This window comes from Seriola lalandi, unplaced genomic scaffold (assembly GCF_002814215.2).
Source record: "Seriola lalandi dorsalis isolate HSWRI2012SDOR001 ecotype SW California unplaced genomic scaffold, Sedor1 jcf7180002054972, whole genome shotgun sequence".
NCBI lineage: Eukaryota > Metazoa > Chordata > Actinopteri > Carangiformes > Carangidae > Seriola > Seriola lalandi.
In genome coordinates, this window is record NW_019525660.1 from 1136496 (window position 1) to 1147297 (window position 10802).

At 41.2% G+C, this 10802-nt stretch overlaps 1 protein-coding gene across 1 annotated transcript in view; it reads right to left on the reverse strand.

Annotated features, from left to right (window-relative positions):
* LOC111648244 (teneurin-3) overlaps window positions 1–10802 on the reverse strand; it is a 133954-nt gene that overhangs the window by 69329 nt on the left and 53823 nt on the right. The window contains exon 4 of the mRNA XM_023398078.2: window positions 6398–6623. Coding sequence (XP_023253846.1) covers window positions 6398–6623 — 226 coding nt within the window. The remainder of the gene's footprint in view (window positions 1–6397; window positions 6624–10802) is intronic.

Below are 10802 nucleotides of genomic sequence, written 5' to 3' on the forward strand. Positions count from 1 at the left end.
TTGTACGGCATCTGTGAAGTCTCCATGTAAGTTTTGTAAAGGCTTTTTTAATCCCGACTGTGGATCTCTACTAAAAGAGCCTGAGAACGGCTAATTAGTGTAATAAGAACATAATCTAAAGCTGAGCAGTCAAGGACTGAAAATCCACGCAGTTCCCTGGTTATGTGGTCGGAGCGGTGGGTCACAAGCTTAAGGAAAGCTGTGAATGGACCTAAAAACAGTTTCACCAACCTATGATATTCTTTCATTCAAATTAAATTTTTGGTAAGTGAAGGCAATCATGTATTAGCTGAATACAGTTTCAACAGATGTCAAAGGGGGGACACATCATAAACCTACACCATAATGCATTGCTCGGATTTCAGTCCCGCCGCTGATATTTCAGCTCCTTCAATCTCCTGAGAGGATATCTTAGAGCTAAAACCCCCCTCTGATCAATTCTTGACTAAAAGAACAAATGTCAGATTTGGATCGTCTGGCTCCTTGATGCCCCGATTGACACATGCTGTCATGGACAGACAGGGACTCCATTTAAAGGTTACGGTGTGTCACCGCTGGAATGACAATGTTCCGGGCGTCTGCAACCTGAAGAAGTTCAGATTTCTCAATCTGGAACAATCTGTACTGTAGCTGCGGCAGACTCTGTAATATGCAGTTGGGTATGAATTGAGGTCAAAACGTGCACAACGTTGGAGGCGGCAGACGTGCAGTCAGACACACAGGCAAATAGACACTACTATCTGGGGAGTTAAGTGTAAGTGGATGCAATCTGATGAGGCAGACAGGAAGGGACGAGGACGTGTGTGTTTGTGTATGCGTGCGTCGGGAGGGGTTTGCACTCTATTTGAGGAAGGTGAATAGCTATTGCGAGTTGCGGAGATGATCTGGAGGCAGTTTTGCCAGTAAATAAATGTCTCAAATATACCTGTACTCTAATTTATGCAAAGACGCCTGAACTAAAAACACAAAAAGGCAAAAATGTGTAGAACTGCAGTGCAACAGAAAATTTAGTAGTGCTGAAAATAACATAAACAGCAACATAAAAAAAAAAAAAAAAAAAAGAAAAAGCAAAAAAAAAAATCAAGGAAAAAATATATCAATAAATATTTACATACATAAATAAATCATAGAAGAGTGTTTCTTGGTACCATGTAGCTGATTAAACAATCCGAATGCACATATAATTACTGGAAACATATGGCACGCAATGGGTGGTTCAAAGCAAGATAGTCAGTTATATTCCAGTCATTTCTATCCAGTCTGCTTTGTACAAATCTCAAGTGAAACTAAAAGTCAGAACCTGTGTGTACCAGCGTCAGACACAAATTCCTACACTGGACATTTATTGCTCGGCTTTAGAGTAATTCTGGTGCTGATGTTTTTCATGTCGCCCCTTCCTCTCCACCCTTTTTTTTTTTTCTCTAAAGAGCAGACTGAAGGGGTCTAAAGATGAAATGCTGTTGGACATGATTAACAAACAGCAGACCAGTGTAAAGTGTCTGCGGCTATACACATTGGATGACCGGCTGTAATTGATTACAGCCAGTGTGATGCAACAAGGCACATTACTATGCTAATCCAGCCAGCCCTAGTGATAGCAATGTATGCTGTGAGAGAGAGAGAGAGGGAGAGAGAGAGAGAGGGGGAGAGAGAGGGAGAAGAGACAATCAAGAGAGTGTGAGACGAAAGCGAGCAAATGAATGGCTACGTGTCAGTGTGATCGCAGTGTGTTTGTGTGCACGCCTGTCTGTCCCATTGAGAAGCCCGTAACACAAAAGCAGCAGCCAGCCCGGTCTCCTCTGCTCTCACAACATTGCTTGTCATCAGGATGACATTTGAAAACATCCTCACAGAGGACAAAAGACTAAACAGTGAGTGGGTGGATTTGTCTACGGCTAAGCTCCAGCTGGAGGGGCGAGGGAGCACACTAGAAACAATGCAAATCGCAGCCCTCAGAATACGTAATCTGCCTATTAGCTGCTGTCCTGTGTTAGCATTAGCATTTCAAGGTGAGAGCTGGAATAATCAGAGCGCTTTAATCCACGGTCTGAAAAAAGAAAGGGAAAAAAAAAGACTACAGATGTTGTGTGGCATCACAGTGGCTGGTTTTCACACTAGCTGCCGTCGCTCTCCCCCAGATCACCACCTGCCCTCACTACAGGGGGCCTGTTAGCAGGTGCTATTTTGGTACAGCTAGATCGGTACTTGTGTGATGGTATTTCGGCACCGACGCTCTTATTCGTGCCGTCCTGCCCACCAATGATCAGCATGGTGCCATCTTGAGTCACTCCCTCCGAGTGCTTTGAATGTTTGCACGTGGAACCGATTATATTTAACGGATTTGATTGGGGTTTGGCATAAGAAGAGCTCAGCCGTTATGTACACACGTTTAAGATGCGGCTATGGAGTCTAACTCTAGGCCTGAGACAGGAGCGGAATCTTGAGGGACAGTTCAGGCGAGGGACATGTTCCACTACAAGCTGAATAGTTAGTTAGTTGCTGCAGGTTAAATGTGTGATGTATTTTTTATATGAATTACTCTTCACTATCTATACTCTGTTCATGAAAAGCGTTTACATTCGCTGGCAAAAATCATCTGGAACAGATGCACTTCATGTTGCCAGCAGCAGCAACAGTTTATACAGTAGTCTAAAATAAGAGGAAAATATTACAGGACTCTGGAATCATCACAGAAATGTGTGCCTGGCATGAAAGATGTTGGCAAAATAAACAAAAAGGAAAACACATGAGAAAGAGAAAAAAAAACACGTCTTGAGGATTACCACTTTGTCTACACCACCATCCACTTTGGCAGGTAACCAGCCATCACTGGAAGCTCCTTTCTTTTCCAAAAGGCTAGTTGGCTGGCGTCTTACACATGACTTATCAGTCCTGGTGCGATCCTGAAACTGCGGCTGGTGCACAAAAAAAAAAAAGTTCAATTTTCCTCCTCTGATGGGAAGCATGACTGTCTGACTCATGATTTACACACACACACACGCACGCACAAACAGCACGCACGCACGCACGCACGCACGCACACACACACACACACACACACACACACACACACACACACACACACACCAAATCCTACTTGGATTACCTCTGCTATTCTTTTTTGCCCCCGAGAACAATTCTAACACATTTTCCATCAGGAAAATGTACTGTCTGTGGGACACTGTACCACATGATGATTTTAGAGCTGAGACATAATTTCATTTCACCAAAGGACTCCCTTGACACATGAATCCAATGAGGATTGACAGTACATTTATAACTGCAACGTGTGGCTGGGCAGGCCTTCAAGAGACTCATTCTCAAATGTCATAACGGCTGTGCTAGCTGAACCTCACTGAGTGAAAAAAAAAAGTGCTGAAGTGGGCGCCAAAGGACATACATATGTAAGACCAGACACCTACCTGTATCGTATCCCGTGGAGCACTTATAGCAAAATACACATTTCACACATACTGATGTAGTCTATCTTAAACAAAGGATTAAGTACCGCTTGAGAATAATTACCGTATATGTGCAAATGGTCTCTTAAGGGACATGGCGGTTCATTTTATAATGAAATTGAATGGAATATTTTTAATTGAAAATTTCACCAAATACTCTTCGAGAGGAGCCAAGTGGTTAGTGAGGGAACCCTGAGGGATTTATTAAAAGTACTCCACACACTTTAAAAGATCTAAATGTCTCCTGCACTTCTGAATAGCAAAGAACAGCAGGCAGCCTCACTGCTCTGTTTCCAACTAATTGAGCCCTTTAAATGGAGTGATCTTAAGCATAAAGCACAACAAAAGCTGAAGGAGGTTGATTTCATAGGTTTATCTTCAATGGAAAACCTGCACCGTGCAAATAGACTGTTCAGTGGACAACTCCCAGTGAAGAGTCATGTCATGTCATGGGATCAGATGGTCGCCGATCCTGTCCGCCATCATCTCACTGAAGTTTGTGTTTCTGTTAATTAGAGATCGAGTATAAATGTCAATGGCGCCAATAGATATGGATGACTTTTTACACTGTATTTGTGTAGTTGTAATACTTCCTAATGTCACTCTCATTTCTCTGATCTGTTGAAGGAGGCTTCACTTATCTGACGCTTATGTTTGATGCTTTTAAACTGCGGGAGTAAATGAGCTGAAATCCAATTTGGTGTCTTAACACAGCTCTGACAGCACGATCACAGTGGGATCAGTGACTTTACTCACTTGCCGTGTTGCAGTAGTTACAGTAGTAGTAACCGAGTGCTGCACTTCACTCATTTAGAAGAACACTGAAAGCTATTCACTGTGAAAGCTAGTTGGTACCAAGTCAAATTAGCACACTCGCGCTTTGAAGACCAACACTTTTATGGGAGGTTACACACACATTATTCATTACTGCTAATTGCTGTAAAAGTAGCTAATGCTGTCAAATGAGTGCTTTATTTTCAAGGAGGCCATGTCAGAGGAAATATATTAAGCAAGATCATAACATTGTGATTTATATTTGACACTTTTTTAATCAACTGCCTTGTACAGAATAATTTACTGTCTGCACATGTGACCACGTCTGATGTGCTGCATGAGGAATAAAGTGCATGTTGATGTTGAGGATTCAAGAGAGATTCACACCCCTGCTGAACCTGAGGCCTCTTGCATATGTGCTGTGCCAGGACTTTGCTCGCCCAAAACCCCCTGAAGGCAGCATAATAAATACATTCTGGAGCTTCTGTTTACATTTCCCAACCTGGTGGTTTTCTTGACATGTGCAATTATGTGGTGAACTGGGTCTTCCCTTTTGGCCCCGTTGGTTCACAGCAGCCCTCTGTTCCCACCCACTGACAAGCACTTGATTTAGAGTCCACTGTGCTGATAGTGATTTATGCCTCACTTGATGATAGGTGTGCCCATATTGTTTTGTCGATACGGCTAAGACAGCTCAAGGTCATCACGCGGTTAGTATTCAATCACCGCATCTTCCAGAGAAAGTGAAACTGTCACCACATATCCCAATTGATTCAGTCAGATCATAAGAGGCTGTTACTTCATGCTGCCACGGACAAAATTCAAAGTTTACATTCATCTAGGGCTCAGGAAGGGTACGCCGTGCCAGGGAAATATCAGGCGAGAACGCAATCATTTACTCGAGGCCATTTCTGAGTCAGAGCGCAATGTACCACACTTCATTAGCCAGGATATTTTGAGCTCACTGATTAAGAAAGATGTAACTGATGTTTCAGGAGGGAAACTTGGCAGTGGCTCTTATGACAAAGTGGTATCTTGCACAGCAAATTTTGATATAACACACACTCTGCTTCCCAAGTTTCTTCTGAAGTTATAGCCTCTCTGATTTGAACTGGTGAGCTCTCTGATATTCACATAGTTCACTCTAATCATGCACTCTCCTTCTGAGTGTAGGTCTGTCTAATTTAGTAATCAGCTCCTAATTGTAGGTGCATACAAAAAGCGGAAAAAAGGTAAAAAAGAAAAAAAAAAAAAAAGAAGTGCACTTAGTCAAATTATTCTCAAAATAGGAGAAACTAATGCTTTTATCAAACTCAGTGGTAACCATATTATTGCATGCAAAAACTGTGGTATAATAGTTGAACCTGATGAGATGTAGTCCTTAAAATGGGCCTAATAAAGAGACACTCTTAAATACTGTTATTATCCACCAGCTACACATATTAACAAATTCATCAGGTTTTAAGAATTAATAGTATTATAAGTTTAATACCCAGTATGTTCGACAGCCTCCCTAGTTGTTGGCAGCACCACTGTTGTCTTGGGGAAGGTGGAGACTTCCATGAGACAACCATCAACCAGGAGACTACCAATCCCCCAGCACTCTCTTTTACCACTGAACTTCAAACCTGCCTACATGGGTGATACTTACTGTGCACTTCCCTGACACTTTAGCTCATAGTTTGTGGTGGAGCCACAAAAGCACAAATGCTTAATGCATAAATGCTTCAAATTCATGTTTCTAAACCAAAACAAAACCCAAACTGCTGGTTCAGTCATGACTGAGTGAGTCGCTGCTAACCCTGACTGATCTGAATAAGGTTCTTGAAAACACATCAAACCACATCATAGTAGTAGATTAATCAGATTACAAAAGGCAAATGAGCTATAAAATGAAAATTGTTAAAAAAACAAAACAAAAAAAAAATTAAAATACAGTATTTAGTGTTCAGTTTAGTTTAGTGTATTACATTGTATAAAATTTTGGCATATGCAAAATTCTAGTAATCAAAATTTTCATTATTTCATTAAACTTAACTGAAATTTCTTAAAGGCCCCCGCTCATTTGTTTCACATCATTTTGCTTTCTGAGTCAGTGAAGATGGCGTCATGACAACGCCTGAATTTCCCAGTTCTGTTGTAGGTCATTGTGGGTCACTCACCTGCTCTCCAGGGCAACATTGCTGCCCAGGACCCAGCTGTCCTGCAGCTGGACGCATTCTGCCGTACTCTGCAAGTCGGCCGCCAGGCCGGCTGTGGGCGGCGGGCTCGGGCTCCTCTGATTGGCCAGTGAGCTGCGGCTCAGGGACGTGATGGACGGATGCTGCTTGTGTGGGGGCGGGGCTGGCGGGAGAGGTGGTGGGCCTTGCTGACTAGACAGATGATCACCTGAAGAGAGGCAGAGGGGAAGAAATATCAGAATGTTATTCTTAATAGTGGCAAAATCAAAATGCAGTAATCTATTCTGCTGATTCAAAGTACACCCAGAGATAAGAGACTGGATTGCTAAAAGACAGCAGATGGGTAATATTATGCACCTGTATGCAAGATATGACAGCATACAGACACCTAACAGACCCAGAAAAGTAAATACAACCAAGAGCAAGACATTAAAATGAGATGCAACCATTGCAAAAAGAAGGGAAATAAGAGCTGCTTTTATGGCGACACACATAATAATTGTCGCAAAACGCCACGCGCCTGACAGTTGGGTTCTCTTAAACAGAAGGTCACTTAGAGAGGCAGCTGTTCCTTTATGGGCGCTTAACGCAATGTTTCACGTTTGATTACAGCCGGAGAAGACTCTCAAATAACTAATGACCAGAACATCCATTAGAGCTCTGAGAGAACAGGTTTTCCAATTTCACACAAAGCTGTGTAATTGGCCCCCAGAATGGCATGTGGTGATTATCTATCCATCTTCCCCTTTTAAAAAGGTAAAAACCCACAGTGCTGACAATTCTGATTTGCTCCAATGAGCCCCAAATGGGTATCGTCTTTCTTTCCTCACAGAGGCTTAGAGAAGATTGAGAAAGCTGGGAGATGCGTCTTTTAGGAGCTGTTGTTGTTTTTGCATTGACAGCATGAATTTTTATAAAGCCTAAAGGAGTTAAATTTAGAGCATATGAACGCTGAAGGTTGGATCAGGTGCATGATATAACCTTTGTTTTCCCAACCATGCATAAAGACCTTGTCGCCACGGAACAAAACCTGCTCTATGCTATTGGCTGGGCAGAGCAACTTTATTGAAAGGACGTTAGTCATTGTTTGGAAAAGAGCCTTTAATGACCAAGCAATTTCTGTCCTTCACTATGTGCTTCTACTTTTCAGTGTGCCCTTCAATGCATAAAGCAAGCTGTTTGATGTAGACAAATGAGCCTTGAATCTGGCTCCACAGTGGTAGGAGGAAACATCTATGCCATTCAGAGCCACGACATCATTTCCAACGCTTTGAGGTAAAAACCTTAAGGCTACTGCAAATGCAGGCTATTGGTACAACTGTGGATCACCTCTCTCATATTCAAACTAGGAATATATCAGAAATATATATTGTAAGAAATACTGTGAGACTAAAACTGCTCTCCGCTGGTTGTACCAATTGTTTTTGTGACTGATTACTTGTATTTTTTTCAATAACAGAATACTTTAGACAAATACACACTGATACTGTTGACATATAAGGGTGAATAATCGAGCACGGTCAAGAGAGTCAAGGGTGCTCAGTACTTGTGCAGAAGACCAGACTAAGATTAATTGATTCCTGACTGCAATTATACAGCAACAGCATGGCTATAAATACAATAAACGCAAAATCATCAGGAGCAGATGAAGGTTGTTTTTTCCTCCCTTTTTTTGTGGACTGTGATTAGACTTGGATCAAACCCAATCAAATATGATCCCTTCATAACCCCAAACCACCTCGTGCGAAGTCAACTCGGAGTCCTCACACATGAATTACCCGAGATCAACTGTGGTATTGGCATTTGAAAAATATAAGGCAGCCATGACTTAGTGATAATGAATACAAGACATCCCACTCATCTCTTGGGCTAGACTGTGAGCCCTATTAGAAAAGTGCTAAGTAGGCTAATAGAAATGTGGATTATCTACCAACACTGGCTGGTTTTACATCACCTCTGGGCTTTATTCCACTGTATGAGCCTGCAGCAGCCACGAGCTCCACTTCACTTTCCCGCAGAAGTATTTTTCATATAATCAGCACACACTCGCGTAACAGCACAATGTCAATGAGTGACGGAAGGGAAGGGTTCGGAAAAACAGAAAATGATCTAACATGGAGGGAAGTGGAATGATTACAACACATTATCTTCAGAGGTCAAGGTTTTGAGTTTTTTTTATTTTATTTTTTTTTAAATCACTTATGAAGAAATGATAAAAAATTAGCTAAATGTCCATTTCAAGTGAAATAAATGCAGCATCATCTTTAAAACACAATTAACGCCCACCTTTTGTATAAACACATAAAAGCTGTTGTATTTGCTCTCCTGTACCAACATCACCTAATTATCACGCCCACATATGTCACAGTCTATCCCTGTAAACAATCCGCCCTCCTATTACGCATTACAAATAAAGATACATGACAGATATTGCAGAAATTTGTATCCATTTATCTTCATGTCTGCATATTGATCTATTGGCATAAAGTGCAAGTCAACATCTTGATTGCCCTTGTTTGGCTCGCTGCTGCTGCTGCTGCTGCTGCTGCTGCTGCTCATACTCAAGAGCTTGAAAATGCAGCATAGACTAAACTCCAACCCATAAAAACAGTGCAGGTGCATTATGGTTGATGGGAATAGTGTGGGCACAGCAAGCAACAGAGATGAGTCACAAGTCTGAACTCCCTCACCATCACAACTTTATGGTCAATCCTGAATCAATTTCAGACGAATCAACGTGTTGAAGGCATGACTGAACTGTGACATGAAATGAACCGTGTTTTTAGGTGAAAACAGTTGCTGAGCATAAGGTTCTCAAAGCACAAAATCCCAAAACGTTCAAAGGAGTGGGATTTGACATGCAGCAAATCTGTCTGCATAATCCCACAATGGACTAAGGGAACATAAAATCCCATGAACTGAATTAAACCTACTGTATGCATGCTTTGCAAAAACGCGCACAAAGCTTTCGGGTATAAATAAGGCCTTGCACTTGAAATGCTGTGTTTCAGTTAGCTGCAAAGGGATGAGATGAAAACGGTGGATCAGTTCTGTTTTCGAAAAAGTTAAAGAGGCAAAACAAGTCTAAACTAAGTCTGAGATAAAAATGTTTTCCTGAACAAAAGTGGGCAAAACATGAATCCAAACTGCAGTGCAGTGCTTCCCCGACTGCAGCAAGGTCGCTATGTGACTATTAACTGGTTTCAGCTGGAATGAGATGACAAAAATCAATTGTCGCTTATGTCACTGTTAATATAATTGCCATACAATGACACCAAACTTCAGCAATTGGACTAAATTCACCATATCATACTGAGGAAGAAGCAACAGCTGTGAGAACTAATCTAAAATGGCTTTTCCCTTACCTTAATCCACCTTTCAGTTCCACAAATATACCCACACTCCTCCTAATATATCAGCACACACACACACACACACACATATATATATATATATATATATATATACACACATATATATATATATATATATATATATATATATAAAAAAAAAAATCTGAGGACTAACTGCCCCAGTCACCTAAGCCTGTGAGATATTACTCAACACAGAGTTATGCCCTTTTAAGCGTTTAGATCTGAGACCTGACTCTGTGTGGACTTTGAGTGATTAATTATGCAAACATTTTTCTAAGTTAAAGGGTTTTTCCTCATCCCCTTAATCTTTATCTTTTTGACTTCAAGATCAAATGGTGCAGTGGTTGATTTTTTTTTTTTTTTTTAATGAGACTTGTTTACAATTTTTCTGTGCAACAAGCAACCAAGTTAACACGTATGTAATTTAATATCAGAATCAACATTCTAATGGATTGCAGTGTTTCAATTCGGATGATTCCGGGATGTATGTTGGTCATTTTCAAAAAAGTATGGACCCCTAAAAATATCTGACACCATTTGTTTTTCCAGTCACTCAATTTCACTGCACACAGTAGGTGTCAGTTTGTCTGAGTCGTGTAAGGCGCAGTGGGTTCTGGTCTCCAATTTGAAACGTGGGTTTGAATCCAATTTCTGACAAACAGTTTTACACTCAGGACAGGGTCTCTCAATGATGAAAAGCCATAAGTGATAACCTCAATGTGATTCTGTGTAATGTAGCACTGGCAGTGCAGTGTGCATTCTCTGTGTACTTGAGGTTTGAAAGCCACTGGGGCAAACCAAGTTGAAATATGGACATTTGGCACAGTAGCACTTTGAATTAGATTATCCACTGCACCGCATATGTTGGATTGTGTGTGATTGTGTGTGTGTGTGTGTGTGTGTGTGTGTGTGTGTGTGTGTGTGTGTGTGTGTGTGTCTTCTTTTCTTTTTTTTTCTTTTTTAATAAGCACACTAAACAATGAGCCTTTAAGAAAGCCTGGCATTGTCTTCCA